The sequence below is a fragment of the Carcharodon carcharias genome, chromosome 21 (genome assembly GCF_017639515.1).
Source record: "Carcharodon carcharias isolate sCarCar2 chromosome 21, sCarCar2.pri, whole genome shotgun sequence".
In the NCBI taxonomy this organism is placed as follows: Eukaryota; Metazoa; Chordata; class Chondrichthyes; order Lamniformes; family Lamnidae; genus Carcharodon; species Carcharodon carcharias.
Genome location: NC_054487.1, coordinates 78,757,315 through 78,776,129, shown reverse-complemented (window position 1 = coordinate 78,776,129; position 18,815 = coordinate 78,757,315). Strand labels below are relative to the sequence as shown.

General features: G+C 41.7%; 1 protein-coding gene across 1 annotated transcript in view; it reads right to left on the bottom strand.

The window, feature by feature from the left end:
- The window catches only part of LOC121292922 (tetratricopeptide repeat protein 41), a 76,754-nt gene that overhangs the window by 28,587 nt on the left and 29,352 nt on the right, over positions 1-18,815 (bottom strand). The window contains exons 7-8 of the mRNA XM_041215420.1: positions 12,005-12,244; positions 7,653-7,851 (exon numbers count right to left, since the gene is read on the bottom strand). Of these exons, the coding sequence (XP_041071354.1) occupies positions 7,653-7,851; positions 12,005-12,244 (439 nt within the window). The remainder of the gene's footprint in view (positions 1-7,652; positions 7,852-12,004; positions 12,245-18,815) is intronic.

The following is an 18,815-nucleotide window of genomic DNA, read 5'->3' as shown; positions in this document are numbered from 1 at the left end:
CTCTTTATGCAATAAAAATGGGACACTGGGAGTTGTTGTTCAAATTGCAGATTAAAAACTCTGTACAATAAAGTCCCGCAGTTTCCTCTTTTGCAAATTTGCTTTTACGTGCAAAAGTCTTTGTATACCAGTTTTCCCATTGCTGACCCAAATTTACTTATCCATGCTTTTAAACAGAAAAAATAGAAGCTATCTTTAGAAAATGCCGAAAAAAAGAAAAACGCCTCAACAAAGTTTTTTAAAAAGGAAGTTGTTCATGACATATATCCTGCAGCCAGCCTCTTCCCCCATACCCAACCCCGTCACCCCTCCAGCAACGACTCCCCATCACCCCGACAGCAATAACTCCCCGTCACCCCGGCAACAACGACTCCCCGTCACCCCGGCAGCAACGACTCCCCGTCACCCCGGCAGCAACGACTCCCTGTCACCCGGGCAACAACGACTCCCCGTCACCCTGGCAACAACGACTCCCCGTCACCCGGGCAACAACGACTCCCCGTCACCCCGGCAGCAACATCTCCTCGTGGCCATGATTGCAGTCCACCTCCGCTCTCAAGTACTGTAAGTGTGACAAATTTTACATTTTTCTTGTTTTAGTAAACAATTTCTCCAGTAAATTTCTCTTTAAATTAATTAAAAGATAGTTTTTATTGCCTTTGATCTTTCATACATGAAAATTTTTGGATGGCTGGTACTTATCTAATTGACTCCCATTGTAAAGTATGTTCATCATTTACGATTTTGCCATTTATAAGGTTTCGTGGGAACGTCGCAGGACTTTACCGTATTTCAAATGTCTATTTTTGTAGTTTTAGTTGTTGTGCTCAGCGAATTTTTTTAGTGCGCTGCTCTTTAAATACCTTTGCATGGTACTTATTGTTAATATGGCAATCATCTTGTTAAAACCAATTGCTAGTTAAACAGGTGATGGGCATTAATTATTCCAGCTGAATAGAATAAAAAAGGTACAGCTGGAACACTTTGTGTGGAAGCTACTAGCACGGAGGAATGCTTGGCCTAAATAGCCAAGTGGTTATGGTACTGGGTTTGTAACCCCAAGAACAAGAGTTCAAATCTCACAATGGCAAACTATGAAACAATGTAACTTCATCTGAAACAGATGGAAACAGGTTTACTCAAAAGAGTATCAAGAGTTCAAATCTCACAATGGCAAAACTATGAAACAATGTAACTTCATCTGAAACAGATGGAAACGGGTTTGTACTCGAAAGAGTTACTTGTGAAGGCTTGGCCTAAATAGCCAAGTGGTTATGGTACTGGGTTTGTAACCCCCAGATCAAGAGTTCAAATCTCACAATGGCAAACTATGAAACAATGTAACTTCATCTGAAACAGATGGAAACAGGTTTACTCAAAAGAGTATCAAGGGTTCAAATCTCACAATGGCAAACTATGAATCAAGAGTTCAAACCCCAATTTTGTTGATTTGGTTTTCATTTAAAAGATTATCAAGAGTTCAAATCCCAATTTTGTTGATTTGGTTTTCATTTAAAAGATTATCAAGAGTTCAAATCTCACAATGGCAAACTATGAAACAATGTAACTTCATCTGAAACAAATGGAAACGGGTTTGTACTCAAAAGAGTTACTAGCACTGAGGAGTTGTCTTGGAAATAAACCAGCTTTAACCAAGAGACCAGTTTGGATTAATTCTTCTATTGCTGCCTCTTATCGTGAGTAACATGGTAGCAGAGAATGAACTTGAAGCTCTGCTGATTGATTGCTGTATATGAAGTTTTCTGTCTCAATCCTCTGAGCGAAAAGAAGTGTACTGTTGCTGACAATTTAAGTTATGGAATGGTGGAAGGATGGTGCAAAATCACAAGCTTTGACTATCCACCAATTTTTTTCTGACTCTGAACCTTATTAGCAAAGGAAGGCTGAAGTTGAAATGTGGACCTGGGTTACTGCTATACCCCGGAAGAAGCAAGGTATGACTTTGGCAATATCATTACCAGCCAAAAGTAAGATAAGGAGTAAAGTATTTTCAGAGTGGAAAGTGTTTGATTTGGATCATGAAGAGGGATTAAACCATTTGATACAATTTTTGGATAAGCTTTACAAAAAGGATGAATTATTGGAAGTGTATGAAGCTTGGACAATCTTTGATAGGTTTAGCAAATCAGATAATCAGTCCATGGAAGAATATATCACGGATTTTGATAAATTGTACCGGAGATTAGTGATTTGAACGTGAAATTCCAGAATGGTTATTGGCATTTAAGTTACTGGACTGTGCTCACGCTTCCCATGTTGATAGTCTTTTAGTACTAACAGGGGTTCAGTTCCAGGGGAAAGAGTCTCTTGGATCAAATGGCTGCTGCCCTAAAAATATTTCTGTTCCCCGCTACTTTTTAGCAAATGCGAACAATTATGTTGCAAAACAAAGGATAGCAGATTCAATAGTGACTGAATTTTGCGGTCGACTAAATATTAGATGAAGATTCCAATTCAAGGATAGGGTTAATGACAAGAGGTCTGAAAATGATCGTAACCCTAACCAATTTTAGTCGGGACAAAAAGCGTGTCTGGGATGGTGACCGTAGACGTTTAAACCCAAAAATTGCACAGGGAGTGGTTAATCGGTGTTTCCGGTGTGATTCCCAGTACCGTTACACTATGAACTGCCCTCAGCGAAGGAATCATGTTTTTGAAGTGACCCACGAGACGGATTCATCTGAAACTGAAAATGACGACAGTGACTGCCACAATGGAATTGTATTGATTGCTGAGAGTTTGAATCCGGTGCTGAGCATCTTGTTGGTAGATTCCTTCAACTGTGCAGTTCTGGACAGTGGTCGCACTTCTACAGTGTATAGCATGGACTGGCTTAACTGCTATCTGGAGCCTCTCGATGAGGCAGACCAGCAGAAGATCAAGGGGTATGAAAGCTCTACGTGCTTCAGGTTTGGAGATGACAATAAATTAACATCCTCCAAATGGGTGGTCCTCCTTGTAAGATAGCAGGGATCAATCTGTTTATCAGTACTGATGTGGTTTCTAGCGAGATACCGCTACTGAGTCGCTCTGTGATGAAAAAGGTTCAGATGATGCTAGATATGAAGAATGATAGAGCAGTCATGTTTGGGAAAAATGTGGATCTACATTTTACTCGGTCAGGCCTTTATTGCTTGCCACTAAGGAAGCCAGAGATTTCTCATCAAAAAGTTCATGAAATTATGTTAACTGCTGAGAATGAGAATTTGGTGGACAAAAAGATCAGTTGGGAATTACATAGACAGTTTGCACATCCGGCGCCACAGAAACTGAAGACTCTGCTTTGAGATGCGGGAGTGGACGATAAAGGATATGTTGACCTTATCGAACAAATCACTACTCTGTGAAATTTATCTTAAATATCATAAGACACCACCACATCCTGTTGTGAGCTTGCCACTAGCCAGGGAGTTTAATGATGCAGTGGCAATGGACCTGAAAGTTTGGAACAAGGTAGGGGTATTTTTTTACTACACTTCATAGATATGGCAACCAGATTTAGTCTATCCACTGTGATACATAGTAAAGACAAAAGGACTATTGTTGACAAGGTCATGGAGAAATGGGTAGGAACAGGATTAGGAACACCAACGAAGTTCCTCACAGATAATAGTGGGGAGTTCGCCAATGAGGAATTTTGAGATATGTGTGAAAATTTAAACATCATAGTTATGCACAATGCAGCTGAGAGCCTGTTTAGTAATGGTCTTTGTGAAAGAAACCATCCAGTAATAGATGATATGTTACGTAGAATATTAGCTGATCAACCAGTTTGTAAACTGCAAGCAGCGCTAGTATGGGCGATACATGCAAAAGAGCTCTCTGCAAATGGTTGGGAGGTACAGTCTGTATCAGTTGGTGTATGGAAGAAATATGAAGTTACCTTCGATGTTGTCAGATGCTGCTCCTGCTCTAGAAGGGATTAGCATTAGCTCCACTTTATCTGCTCATCTGAATGCTTTGCATGCGGGCAGAAAAGCTTTCATTGAAGCTGAGGTTTCGAGAAAACTCAGCGGGCCCTACGGCACCACATAAGACTATCAGAAATACAGTTTAGACAAGGAGACATGGTAGGTTATATAAGGGAAGACCAGAAAGAGTGGAAAGGACTTGGCAAGGTTATAGGGAGTGATGGGGAAGTAGTAATTGTGCAACATGGTAATCAAACTGTTAGGGTAAATTTTTCACTGTTAATTGGCACTGACTATACCTTTACAGGTTCTGAATAGGACGTAGAACGTGAGAAGGCTACACACACACACACACACACACACACACACACACAGAACACACTGGGTAATTATGAGGAACAGATGACGGCAGATACAGGGTTGACTGACTATGAACAAAGTAATACTGAGGTACAGGACAACATTATTCGTCCAAAGGGCAATTAATCAAAGTAGGAACAAAGGTAACATACATGCCAGAAGGGACCAATGTGTGGAGGGATGCTACCATCATAGGGAGAGCAAGAAAGGTCACTGGTAAATACAAACATTGGCTAAATGTGCTGGATGAAGAACAGGAGACAAGGCTGATCAGTTGGCAAACCGAGGTAAAGATGTGTAAACCAAGAAAGCACAGTATTAGTTCTGACAATGGAACAGGTCATGACCTTAGAAAAAGGCCACGGACTTGCGAACGGAGTTCTGTTTGCATGGGAGGACGATCATATGGTAGCAGTCCAGAAAGGGAGAGCAATGTGAGTAGAGGCTGTAGTTTAACAAGGAGGACTAGAGAGCAAGCTAGCTATCTCAAATAGAAGTCCTTATAACAGAGATTCTAGTAGCTACTAATAAATTGGAAAGTAAGCTGATAAAGGAAGCCAAACAGTTAGAAAGTTGGAAGGAATTTGGGCTATATTCTTAAATACCTGGCAGAGGACAGCCAACTTTATCTCAGATGGATCTGTACAGAAAAGGTGCTCCCAGATGGCACATATAAGGCCAAAGCAAGATTAGTAGCCCGAGGCTTTGAAGAGTGGCTAGGAGATCAGGATGTCAGAGTGGAATTGCCTACTCTGGGGAAAGTGAGTTTGAAGATTTTTTTTTAGCTATTTTGGCATCCTATTCCTGGGAGTGCAAATCGATTGATATAAAGGCTGCATTTTTACAAGGGGAGAAGTTTCAAAGGAAAGTTTTTTTGAAACTACCCAAAGAAGCCAGGGATGTAAAAGGAAAGTTATGAAAATTGAATAAGTCTGTTTATGGGTTGAATGATGCATCAAGAGTATTGCATTTTTGTGTTGAAAATAGGTTGCAGTTAAAGGCAGACCCGTGATGTTCTACTGGTACCATAAGGAGAAACTAGCTGGGATCTTTATCATGCATGTTGATGATTTCCTGTGGGGAGGTTCTGTAGAATTTGAACAATAGGTAATCGAAGATAAAGAAAGAATTCCAGGTCGGAAGTCAGGCTTCTGGGGCCTTTAAATACATAAGTTTAGACATTAAACAGAGCAAGTTAGGAGTGAAACAAAAACAGAATTACCTGGAAAAAGTTAGGAGTGACATTGAATCAACAATCTTATCTAGAAAATGCTAATTATAAACCAATAACAGTGGTAGATCCTCACAAAAAGAGGATCCTGCTACCAAGGAAGAAATGGAACAGTTGAGAAATTTGATTGGGCAGTTGAACTGGTTGTGAGCTTAGACTAGGCCTGACGCTAGTTAAGATGTGTTGGAGCTGAGTAGCATGATGAAACATGCTACAGTTGAGCAAGTTCTGAAAGCAAATAAAACACTTAAAAAAATTAAATTCTGAGAGGTATGGGCTCAACTTTCCAGCCTTGGGTGATCCAGGGATATGAGGTTGGTCATTTTTAGCGATGCTTCACATGCCAATCTTCCAGATGGGTTCTCTAGCACAGCAGTGTTTATCATATTCTTGGTGGGAAAGAATGATAAATGTTGCCCACTGGCTCGGGATGCCAAGAAAATAGAGGGCGGTGAAAAGCACCTTAGCTGCTGAAATGTTAACCTTAGTAGAAGAATTAAATATGGGGGTTTACTTATCCAATATATTGACAGAAATATATAAGGGCAATGTGGGAAAAGTTTGCCCATAGAATGTTCTGTTGATAACTGATCTCTTGGGACAACGTTCATTCCACAGTGTCACGGAAAAAAGACTATGAATAGACCTAGACAGCATGAAGGAGATGTTAGAGAAGACATCAGTAAGATAATGTCACATGTCAACCCATTTTTTTGTTTAAAAACAAATGTTGAAGTTTTTTTTTAGTTTTTTAATAAAAGAAGGGAATCTGTTAATATGGCAATCATCTTGTTAAAACAAATTGCTAGTTAAACAGGTGATGTGCATTAATTATCCCAACTCAATAGAATAAAAGGTACAGCTGGAACACTTTGCGGAAGCTACTAGGAAGTTAGTAGCCCTGAGGAATTGTCTTGGAAATAAACCAGCTTTAACCAAGAGGCCAGCCTGGATTAATTCTTCCACCACTGCCTCTCATTGTGAGTAACAATTATAATAAGTCCTTCACGGTACGTTACAGACTGCCATGTGGCCGTGCACCAATGCAGCTTAGCAGAACCATTGGTAGTTAGTAATTGATTGCAAAGAAAGAAATTTTCTCGTGTATCTCATTAAAGGACTAACTTGATTAATTAATTATCAATTAGCTTGACCTTTGAGGTTAGCTTCAATAAAGCTTGGTTTAATTACAGGAAACACACCACCAAATATTAATAAGCATCTCTCGAATACAAGAGTAACTTTGTGAGGCTCCATTCTGCCTGAGGACTTGAGTTTGCCCCTGTCTCTGCTCTATTGCTGAAACCCTCATACTTTCATTACCTACAGAATTGACTACTCCAACGCACTCCTGGCTGGTCTCCCACATTCTAATACTTCCATAAACTTGAGGTCAACCGTCATCCAAAGCTTTGCTGCCCATAACTTTAATTTGCACCAAATACCATTCCCCTATCGCCCTATACTCAATGGCCTACATTGGCTCCTGTTCAAGCAACAACTTGATTTTAAAATTCCCATCCTTGTTTTCAAATCACTTCATGGCTTGGCCCCTCCCTATCACTGTAATCTCCTCCAGCACCACAACCTTTTTAAATATCTGTGCTCCTCCAATTCTGACCTATTCTGCATTCCCAATTATAATTCCTCCTCAATTGATGGCTGTGCCTTTGGTTGCCTAGCCCCCAAGCTCCTGAATATCTTCCCTGCACCTCTCTACCTCGCTTTCCTCCTTTTAAGACACACCTTGAAGCCTAGCTCTTTGACCAAACTTTTGGTCATCTGACCTTATCTCCTTATGTGGGTCAGTGTCATACTTTGTATAATGCTCCTGTAAGGAGCTGGGGAGTTTTATTATATTAAAGGTGCTATATAAATGAGTTTTTTTGTTCAAAACCTGGAACCACTCAATTTCTCATTGCACCAAAATAAAGTGATGAGGTATATGAGGAAGATAAAAATGACATTGTAAAATGAATCTGTATTATGAAATGTACAGTGAAAGCATTTAATCAAATTTTGTTGCACAGTGTAAAGCTACTTAATGATGAGAGTATAAAATATTTGGACTATAAGTTGCAAGTGCCATAATTGAACAGTAGAACAAATAGGTGAAGTTTTTGACTTACAGGGGTTCAGATACAACGGTACACAAAGCACTGAGGTTGCCACTCATTTTCAGATGCCAAGGTAGCTCTTGGTAAAGCTTCAGGGTGTAATTCTGCTGTGCAAAGTACCCTGCAAATAGCCGGTGAATATAGGTCTTTTTACAATTAAAGTGATTTTGAAAGGAGTTGAAAGTGGATTCATTAACTGGAGCAATAACACCTGCAATTTAGAACAACAGACAGAACTAAGCATAAAAAAGTTACAAGCACACTTTTCCCTCACTGTCATTAAACAGATTTTGTTAAACTCTGAACATTATTTATTTTTTCATCGGATGCTGGCAAGACCAACGTTTGTTACTTATTCCTAATTGCCCTTGAACTGAGTGACTGGCTAGGCCATTTCAGAGGGCAGCTAAGAGACCACTACATTGCTGTGGGTCAGGGGTTACAATGTAGGCCAGACCAGGTAAGGGTGGCAGGTTAGTGAATCAGATGGGTTTTTAAGAACAATCAATGATAGTTTCATGGTCCTCATCACTGAGACTAGCTTTTAATTTAATTTTAAATTTTTATTTCACCAGATATACCAAGGCGGGATTTGAACCTATGTTCCCAAAGCATTAGCCTGAGCCTCTTGTAACGTCCAGTGACATTACAATTGTGCCACTAACTTCTCCTAAACATAAGCAGCTCTTGGTGTACTATCATTTTCAACTCCAAAAGCAGTAAAATCATCTTGATTAAGAGTAATATCACAATGACTACAGAGCAAGGTTATAATAACTTTGCATCTAGGCATTAAAGTATTGCAATGTTGGTACTGTGTAAACCATGTACTTTATTCCTCTTCTCCCAATTTGTGATACTGGACAACATTTGTGGGATATGACTATTGTGGGGGATCATTTTGTGTTACCGGTGACTCAGTGATGGTGCTCTCACCTCCTAAGTCAGAAGGTTGTGGCATTTGTGACACTTTGGCTCAAAATCCAGGCTGACATGACCAGTTCAGTACTGAGAGGGAGTGCTGCATTGTTGGAGGTGCCATCTTTTAGATGAGACATTAAACTGAGGCCCCTTCTCCCGTCTCAGGTGGGCATAAAAGTTCCCATGGCACTATTTTGAAGAAGGTCAGAACTTCAGATTGGAAAACAGCAAATGTGACTCCTCTAGTCAAGAAAGCAGGGAGACAGAAAGCAGGAAATTACAGGCCAGCTAGCTTTACATCTGTCATAGCAAAAATGCTAGAACCTATTATTAAGGAAGAAGTAGCGGAGCGCTTAGCAAATCTCAATGTAATCAGACAGACTCAGCATGGTTTTGTGAAAGGGAGATCATATTTGACTAACTTATTGGAGGCATTTGAGGAAATAACAAGCAATGTAGATAAAGGTGAACCTGTGGATGCACTGCACTTACATTTCCAGAAGGCATTTGACAAGGTGCCACCTCAGAGGCTATGAAGCAAAATGAACACTCATCGTGTAGGTGGGTAACATTATAGTGTGGTAGAAGATTGGTTAGCTAACGTGAAACAGAAGGCATAAATGAGTCATTTTTGAGTTTGCAATATGTAATGAGTGGAGTGCCACAGGAATCAGTTATTTACAATCTATATTAATGACTTGGATGAAGGGACAGAATGTAGGGTTGCTGATGACGCACAAAAATAGGTAAAAAGTAAGTTGTGAACAGAACATAAGCAGTCAGCAAAGGAATATAGATAGGTTAAGTGAGCGGGCAAAAATTTGGCAGATGGAAGGCAGAATCATCCCAGATTTGCACTATGAGGTACCGAGTGTGAAAAAGACATTTTACCCACAGGCTGCAACGGCAGGTTTTCGCACTGTAATGTTCCCTTCCCGCCTCATTAAATATGTAGCCACAGGAAACATGCCACCTCGCTGGTAGGCGGCCTGCGATTTGCCTGCCACAGTTACCTTGCCACTTCCTCACGCCAGGTGATGTGCTGCCTGCAAAGCCTGGTGCCAATGACTGCAAGTGCTGTCCGGAGCAAGGTCGGCAAACAAACTTTGAAGTCCCAAGCAAAGTGCAGCTCGTCAGGTACCTGCCGCTTATGTACCATTGTGAAACACGTCGGCATGTGCCCAGATGATCCAGCGTGGCAGGATGATTCTGGTGAGCAGGGCTTATAATGAAATAGCAAAGTATTGAAATTAGGCTCCTGACGTGCGACAGCAGAAATGCAGCCCACCATTGATGGGTAGAGCGGACAATCGCAAATTGGTTTCACGACATCGTAAAACTGATTTTTGGCCTTCTCGACACATTGTCCGCTCATGCCTGCCATGATGCCCCCCCCCCCCCCGCCCATGGGACCACACGATTCTGCCTGGAATATAATGAGGGAAAATGGGAACTTGTCCAATTTGGCCAGGTGCATAGAAATGCAGCTTTTATTTAAATGGAGAGAAATTGCAGAACTCTTAAGTGTAGAGTGACCTGGGCGTCCTGGTACATGGATCGGAAAAAGTTAGTATGCAAATACAACGAGTGATTAGGAAGGCAAATGGAATGTTGTCACTTAATGCAAGGGGAATGGAATATTAAAATAGGGATGTTTTGCATGAACGGGGTGTTGGTGAGATAACATCTAGAGCACTGTAGAGTTTTGGGCTCCTTATTTATGAAAGGATATAAATACTTTTAGAAGCAGTTCACAGAAGGTTCACTCAACTGATACCTTGGGTTATTTTATGAGGAAAAGTTGGACAGGCTGGGCCAGTATCTGTTGGAGTTTAGAAAAGTAAGAGGTAATCTTATTGAAACATGAGATCCTGACAGGACTTGACAGGGTGGATGCTGAAAGGATATTTCCCATCTAGTGGGAAACACTTTAAAAGTAAGAGGTCTCATATTTAAGATGGAGATGAGGAGAATTTGTTTTTTGTGGTATAGGCCTTTGGAGCACTCCTCCCCAGAGACTGGAGGCGGCGGGGTCAATGCATATGTTTATGACATAGATAGATCAACAGACAGACAGACAGATTCTTGACTAACAAGGAGTCAAAGATTATCGGGAGTAGATGGGAATGTAGAGTTGAGGCCACAATTGGATCTTACTGAATGGCAGAGCAGGCTTAAGGGGCCAAATGGCCTACTGCTGCTCCTAATTTGTATTTTCCTGTTCTTCTTTAAGAAGTACCTTGGGACCTCTTACATCCATCTGATCAGGAAATCAAGGACCGTCTTTTCCAAAAGGCATTCATACAAACTTAAGGCATATAAATGACATACATCATATCCAAGGCTGTATCCTGTATGTACTCGGGCACAATGCAAATGCATTCCAAAAACCTTGGGCAGAATTTTGCCCTCGGATGGCGTGCGGGCCCCACCGGTTTGGCAGGAGGCGGACAGCCGACCCCCACCACCGAAACAGGGCCCGCTGCTATTTTGAGTGGGTGGGCCAATTAAGGCCCACCCAGCGGCCTGCACGACAGGAAGTGCTATGCGCTTCCTGTGCGGGGGGGTGGAGGGATTCCCCATCTGTCAAAGTGCGCTCTTTCGCGCATGCGCCTGAAAGAGCACTGCTCCCTGAGGCAAAGTCCTGTCTCAGGGAGATTCGTGAGAGGTAAGTAAAGTCTAAAAATAGATAAATATTAATATTATTAATTGGTTGGTCCCTTTATAGCCCAGGTATTTAAGAAGCTGATGGATGTCTTCCTCATTTAATCCACAACGAGATACACTAAGCAGACAAAGGATATCAACTACCCTCATGTGACAACGTAATAATAAACACATAAAATTTATTGAATGTTTAAAAAACGGACATGAAACTTCATCCTGCCAGTGGATGAAGTTTCATGATAAATCTGCAGCCCACTGGGGCTCCTGGCCTGCCCGCCAGCCTTAAGGTTGGACGGGCAGGTCTTTGATTATCTTAATTAGCCTGTCGATGGCCTCAATTGGCCATTGATAGGTCGGCAGGTGATTTCACTGTCCACCCGCCTTCCTAAAAATTTAAAGGGACTAGGATGACGTTGGGGATTCCTCCCGATGTCATCCCACATCATTTTCCCCTCGGCGAGCGGGCCCCGCCCCCAAATCGCTGAGGGGAAAATCCTGGCCCTTGTTTAGTTGGGTTCTTACTCATGGATCAGTGTGAGCCTTTTTATTGTAACAGAAATAGAAATTTCTCACAGCATTCTCTAAGTGCAGTTTGTACTACTGTTGCCACAGATATACATTTAATTTCATGGTAATTGGTTACTGCTTAAGTACAAGGACAATGAAAAGTGCTATTTTTTGTGAATATGTCAATAGTTCACATGAAAATAATGCAAATAAAACATGGCTTAAAAATTGAACTGTTCCTTTCCAATTTTAATACAAGACTATCTTACCGAGAAGGAGGTATTCTACAGCATCCCGCATAGATTGGTGGGTGAAATTTAACAATCCATCCGGCCTTTTTTGTATCCATTCCATGGACGCAGTACGAAAGACAGCCCAGTCAAAGCTACTGACCTCGTTGGTCCCTTTATAGCCCAGGAATTTAAGAAGCTGATGGATGTCTTCCTCATTTAATCCACAACGAGATACACTAAGCAGACAAAGGATATCAACTACCCAGCCCTTCATTCCTGCAATGTGGTACAAATAGAATTGCAAAAAGGAACACAAAAAACTTTTATGTGGGAAAAGAGTTTCCACAGATCTTAAAATTCAAATAGTTACAGGAAGTGCATTTGATTTTTCATTCCTTTAATTCCTCTAATTCTTAATACAAATTAGAACCAGGGGACATAGATTCAAGATAAGTGGCAGAAGGTGTAGGGGGGGACATGAGGAAGAACTTTTTTACGCAGAGGGTAGTGGGTGTCTGGAATTCGCTGCCCAAGTTGGTAGTAGAGGCAGAAACTTTAAACTCTTTTAAAAAGTACCTGGATCTGCACCTAAAGTGCTGTAAGCTGCAGGGCAATGGGTCGGGTGCAGGAATGTATGATTAGAAAGGGCACTTAGGTGTCCTCGGGCTGACATGGACAAGATGGGCAGAATGGACTCCTTCTGTGCTGTAACTTTTCTATGGTTCTAAATTCCTTTTAGAGGAATGGGTAAATTTTGTGAAGCCTTGTGCATCAGTTGGTCGGCAACATAGGAACAGAACTAACCATTGAGCTCCTCGAACCTATTCTACAATTTAATTAGATCATGGCTGCTCTGCATCTTAACTACATTAACAGCCTTGGCTCCATAACCCTTAATGCCCCCGCCTAACAAAAATCTATTGATCTGTTTTCAAATTTGGAAAATGCCCCAGAGAATGTTCCATATTCCCATAACCCTTTGAAAAGTTTTCAGACATCACCCTTGAATAACCAATCTCTAATTTTAACGTTATGCTCCTTTATTCCAGACTTCCCTACCAGAGAAAATTGTTTTTTCTCTACTTACCCTACCAACAACTTAATTAGGCCACACCTTAATCTTTTTTACTCAAGGGAATACAAGCCTACTCTAGGCTTTCATAATTTAACCCTTTAGCAACAGTATTATACTGGTGAATCTGTGCAGCACCCCCTCCAAGATCAAAATATCCTTACTCCAAATGGAATCTAACAAGAGTTCTTTTACTGATATACAGTTTGCTGATATTTGCAATTGTCCGCTATGTTTTGGTTGTGTGTGAAGCCTCTTGGACTGTGCAAGACCTTGCAAAATTTACTTTTATATTTTATCTGCCTATTTAGCTCCATAAGTATTAGCATGCATGAGGCTGATTGGATTTGTGTGGAAGGAGCAATCTTACTGATGGTATTTTAAAAAATTCTTGCAACTGCATATAGTTTTTTTTTAACATATAACTTATAGCACAGAAACAGGACATTTGACCCAACTGGTCCATGCTGGTCATTATGCTCCCCTTGAGCCTCCTCCCTCCATACTTAACCTCACCCTAATAACATATATTTTGATTCCTTGCTTTGTCCAATGCTTATCTAGCTTCCCTTGAAATGCTGCTATCCAGTTGCATTCACACAATGTAACAAATCACATGGTTCATTCTTCAGTAAATTTAATTTCAAATAATGTGTGAAAACACAAGTGGGAAGAAGAAATTGATCTCAGTCAGGGTCCTCAGGCCCAGTGACTCCAGCTGGACAACGGAGATGCACGGAATATCAGACGGAGATCAGGATACAGCTTGACTGTGATGGTATTCATAGTTAAATAACCTGAATATACTCACCGCCTAGGCTGTCATCCAAAGAAGAGCAAGGTACTGGAAGGCAGCTAAGTTCTGATGATAGATAATCAACTTAAAACGTCAACTCTGGTTTTTCCCCGCACAGATGTTGCCAGACCTGCTAAGTGCCTCCACCATTTTCTGTTCTTATTTCAGGTTTCCAGCATTTGTGGTATTTTGTTTGATGTAATATCGTCATTTGTTCCCCTGCCTCCTGCACCTTGTGAATGTACAGACAAATTTTGTGCACTGTCTGTGATTTTCTGTCCATGACTGGAAAAATCACAGGCAGTGCACCCATAACTTGTCAATATGTATGGCTGAGTGTACTTTGAAAATTGGCATGGGCTTATAAGAATATGACTATTTTCAAAGAAAGTTATGTCATTTGATAAGTCAAAGAGTAAAACAATGCTAATGATCATCTCCAACAAGAGAATCTAACCATCGCCCCTTGACATTCAATGGCATTACCATCGCTGAATTCCCCACTATCAACATCCTGGGGGTTACTGTTGACCAGAAACAGAACTGGACTAGCCAGTAACTCACCTCCTGACTCCCCAAAGCCTGTCCATCATCTACATGGTGCAAATCAAGAGTGTAATGGAATATTCCCCACTTGCCTGGATGAGTGCAGCTCCCACAACAATCAAGAAGCTGCACACCATCCAGAACAAAGGAGCCCCACTTGATTGGCAACCGATCCATAAACATTCACTCCCTCCACCACCGACACACAGTGGCAGCAGTGTGTACCATCTACAAGATGCACTGCAGGAACTCACCAAGCCTCCTTCAACAGCATCTTCCAAACCCATTACCATTACCATCTAGGACAAAGGCAACAGACAGATGGGAACACCACCACTTGGGAGTTCCCTTCCAAGTCTCTCAGCATCCTGACTTGGAAATATATCATCATTCCTTCACTGTCACTGGGTCAAAATCTGGAACTCATCCCTGACAGCATGGTGGGTGTATCTACACCTCATGGACTAGTGGTTCAAGAGGGAAGCTCACCAACACCTTCTGAAGAGTAATTAGGGATGGGCAATAAATGCTGGCCTAGCCAGCAATGCTCACATCTTATGAACGAATAAAAAAAAATGTGTGGACCACAGACAACCTGCCATTAATGAGAGAGAGAGAAATGATCCAGACTATTGCCAGCATTGAGTCACTAGAACATGCACATCGTGTTCCAGGCCTGTTCCCTGAAATGTTGCACAAAAATTGGCACAGGTGAGGTTAAATGTGCAAAACTGTACTCCGAGTGCACAAGTCAGAGAATCAGAGCTGGATGGACACACCACACACCCAGGCATACTGGTAACAGCCACGGTCCTGTCCTTACTTGAAACAGGAATTTTGCCATTTTACATTTGCAAATAAGGAGTCTAAGGTTCGATTAAGGCCCCCACTGCAATACTGGTTTGCCATGAGGTCCTTGGAGGCTGTTCACAAAGCGACCCAGGAATTGTCAAATTAATGTCTTTAATTAGTATGCCCTGGGCCCACATAAAGATTCCAGGATGGTGCTGGTCCATCTGAGACCCTCCCCAACCAATCTCTGTTTGCTGGTTGGCTCAGCGTGGGAGCCAGCGAACTACTAGTCTTCCCAGAATCAGAGCACTCATTTGACAAATATTACTGACAGCATATAAATGGGTCCTGGGCCTCGAATGATGGGTTTCATGTCAGGAAGCATGAGCATATCATCCTATCGCCCACTCATTCTCTACCGGTTGCAAAAATTGCTTTCATCTGTCCTGGTTGATACTCCTCAGAAGAATGCATTTGTATCTTCAAAGTAACATCATTACAACTAATTATCTAGACATTATCACATTGTTGTTTGCCTCCCATTATGGGAACTTTGTGTGCAAATTGATTGTCGCATTTACTACGTTACAACAGTGACTACAAAAAAAGTGCTTCATTGGCTGTAAAGCATTTTGAGATTCCCTGAGGTCAAGGAAGGTGCTATATAAATGCAAGTTCTCATTTCTTTCAGACTTTTTAAAATTGTTATTTGTTTTGAAGATGTGGGCAATACTGTGAGTGACCTCCAGGTCCTTATGGCAAGCCAATTTAACAGTGGGGTTCTCAAGGTTTTTTTTATTGCCCATCTCCAGTTGCCCTGAGGTCGGAGGGAGGATCTTCTCCTGAACAGCTGTAGGGAATTCATCATTTTCACCCAGCAACAATGAAGAGATGAAGTAGTCATGTCCAAGTCATGTTGATGTGTGACTTGAAGGAGGAATTGGAGCTAATGCTGTTCCAATGGTCTTGCTGTTATTTATTTCTCGGTGGTCGAGGTCATTAGGCTGGGAGTTGTTACGGGAATAAATTTTGTGCGTTGCAGTAGATAGTGCGCGTATATATTTACTGCAGCCAAAATACACAGGTTGAAAGAATGGATATTGAGTCCAGTGGAAGGACACAATCAAACCAAATGCTCATTTCTGAATGGTGTTCTTGAGTATTGTTACATTGTATCCACACAGGCAGAGTCTTTACTTGATCGTTATAAATGGTGGCAAGGTTCTGAGGAGTCATGAGATAAGCTGTTTAATATAGAATACCCGGCTTCACTTGTGCTTGTATCTAATAGTGTTGATGGAGGAGCACTTCGTAATGCTGGTGTCAGTCAAGGTTAGGAAGAGGTCGCTGAGCCTTTTCTCATTGGTGGAGGTCATTACTTGTGACTGCTCTAAAGGTTATCTGGCATTGTCAAATGTGAATATTTTAAAATATTTTTCATGGGGTTTGGTAGTTGCTGGCCAGGCCAACATTTATTGCCCATCCCTATTTCACCTTGAGAAGATGGAGGTAAGCTGCCGCCTTGAACTGCTGCAGTCCATGTGGTGTAGGAACACCCACAGTGCCGTTAGGACAGGAGTTCCAGGATATTGACCCAGCAACAGTGCAGGAACTGCAATATAGTTCCAAGTCAGGATGGTGAGTGACTTGGAGGGGAATTTGCAGGTGGCAGTTTTTCCATGCATCTACTCCTTTGTCCTTCTAGGTGGTAGAGGTTGTGGGTTTTGGAGATGCTGTCCAAGGAGCCTTGGTGAATTGCTGCAGTGCAGCTTGTAGATCAGACTTGCCCAACCTTTTCACATAGGGGTCCACATTTCAAAGTTTTTCTCACTCAAGAGACAGATGTGCAAATTTCAGAAGGATAAGCTTTAGCATAACAAAAAACATGAATTTCAAAATAAAACTGAGGTATGAAAAGAAAAACTTGCGGATCAAAAAATCAGTGCATAATAATAGGGTGAGTCTGGCTCACTCCTAGTCTCAAGGTGCTCACTCACTTACCCTCCCCCACTGAGAGTGTGCATGATGGTGTGTATGGATGAGGGTGAATGAGAACCCTGTGTGAGACAGACTTATGGACACACACATGCACACACCCGCCCTGCCCCACCATACTCATTTTCTCAGATACCACTGGACACTGTTCCTGCTGCCTCGTGTTGTACGTCAGTCCACCTGGGCCCCATTCAAACTTGCCTGAGCCTCACTCACTAGTGAATCTATCAGCAGCGAACGCAGGAGAGAAACAGCCTGTGATTGGAGGAGCAGCTCCATGCAGAATCTTCCATTCGAACTTACCTGTTTGACCGTCATTTTGAAAACTAGCTCCAGGGGCTGCATAGAGGGGGCTCGTGGGCTGCATTCGGCTGGCAGGCCACACATTGAACAACCCTGTTGTAGATGGTACAGACTATCAAGGATAGAATCTCTCTGGCTAGAGTTAAGGAATGGAAAAGGTGTAATAACATTGATTGGTGTAGTATATAGACCGCCAACTAGTGGAAGGGATGTGGAGAAACAAATTTGCAAAGAAAGTATGGAGAGGTGCAAGAGTTAGAGCAATCATAATGGGGGACTTCAAAAATCCAAATATAGACTGGGATATGAATAGTACAAGAGGGTTGAGAGTTCCTGGAATGTGTTCAAGATAATTTTCTACAGCAGTATGTTTCCAGGTCAATGAGAGGACATACACTTTTGGACATGGTTCTAGGGAATGAGTTGGCCCAAGTGGATCAATTATCAATGGGGCAGCCTCTAGAGGACAGTGACCATTGTATCATAAGGTTTAGGTTATTCATGAAAAAGGACAGGGAACAATCCAGAGCAGGGATAATTAATTGGGGGAGAGCCAACTTCGATGGGATGAGAATGCATCTGAGTCGAGTGAGTTGGAATCAAATGTTGGCAAAAAAGAAAATAGCTGAACAATAGGCCATCTTCAAAGAAAAAGTATTGCAGGCAATGTCAAGATTGACTTTCTTTAAGGGGAAAGGTAGGACAAATAAATCCGGATCACCCTGGATGACGAGAGATAGAGGTAAAGATGAAAAGGAAGAAGTTATGCGGATCACAGATGTCAGATAGAAAATACAATGGAGAATCAGGTTGAATATAGAATGACCAGAGGGGAAATGAAGAAACTAATAAGGGAAGCAGGGAGAGAGCATGAAAAGATGCTGGCAGCGAACATAAAAGGGAATCGCAAAGTCTTCTATAAGCATGTAAATAATGAAAAGGGTGGCAAAAGACAGTGGGGCCGATTAGGGACAAAAATGGGGACCTGCATGTAAAAGCTGGAGAAATATCAGAGCTATTGAATGAGTATTTTGCATCTGCCTTTACAAAGCAAGAACTTGCTACCCAGGCCAAGGTGAGAGGAGGTAACTGGTACACTAGAAGAACTTACAATTGAGAGGAAGAAGGTGTTGGAAAGGCTATCTTTGCTTAAAATAGAAGGTAACAGGACTGGATGAGATGCATCCAAGGATACTGAGAGAATTGACAGTGGAAATTGCAGGAGCACTGGTGATAATCTTCCATAGACATGGGAGGTATCAGAGGACTGGAGAACTGTGAATGTTACACCTTTGTTCAAAAAAGGATGCAAGGATAAAGCTGGCAACTAGTTAGGCAGTCAG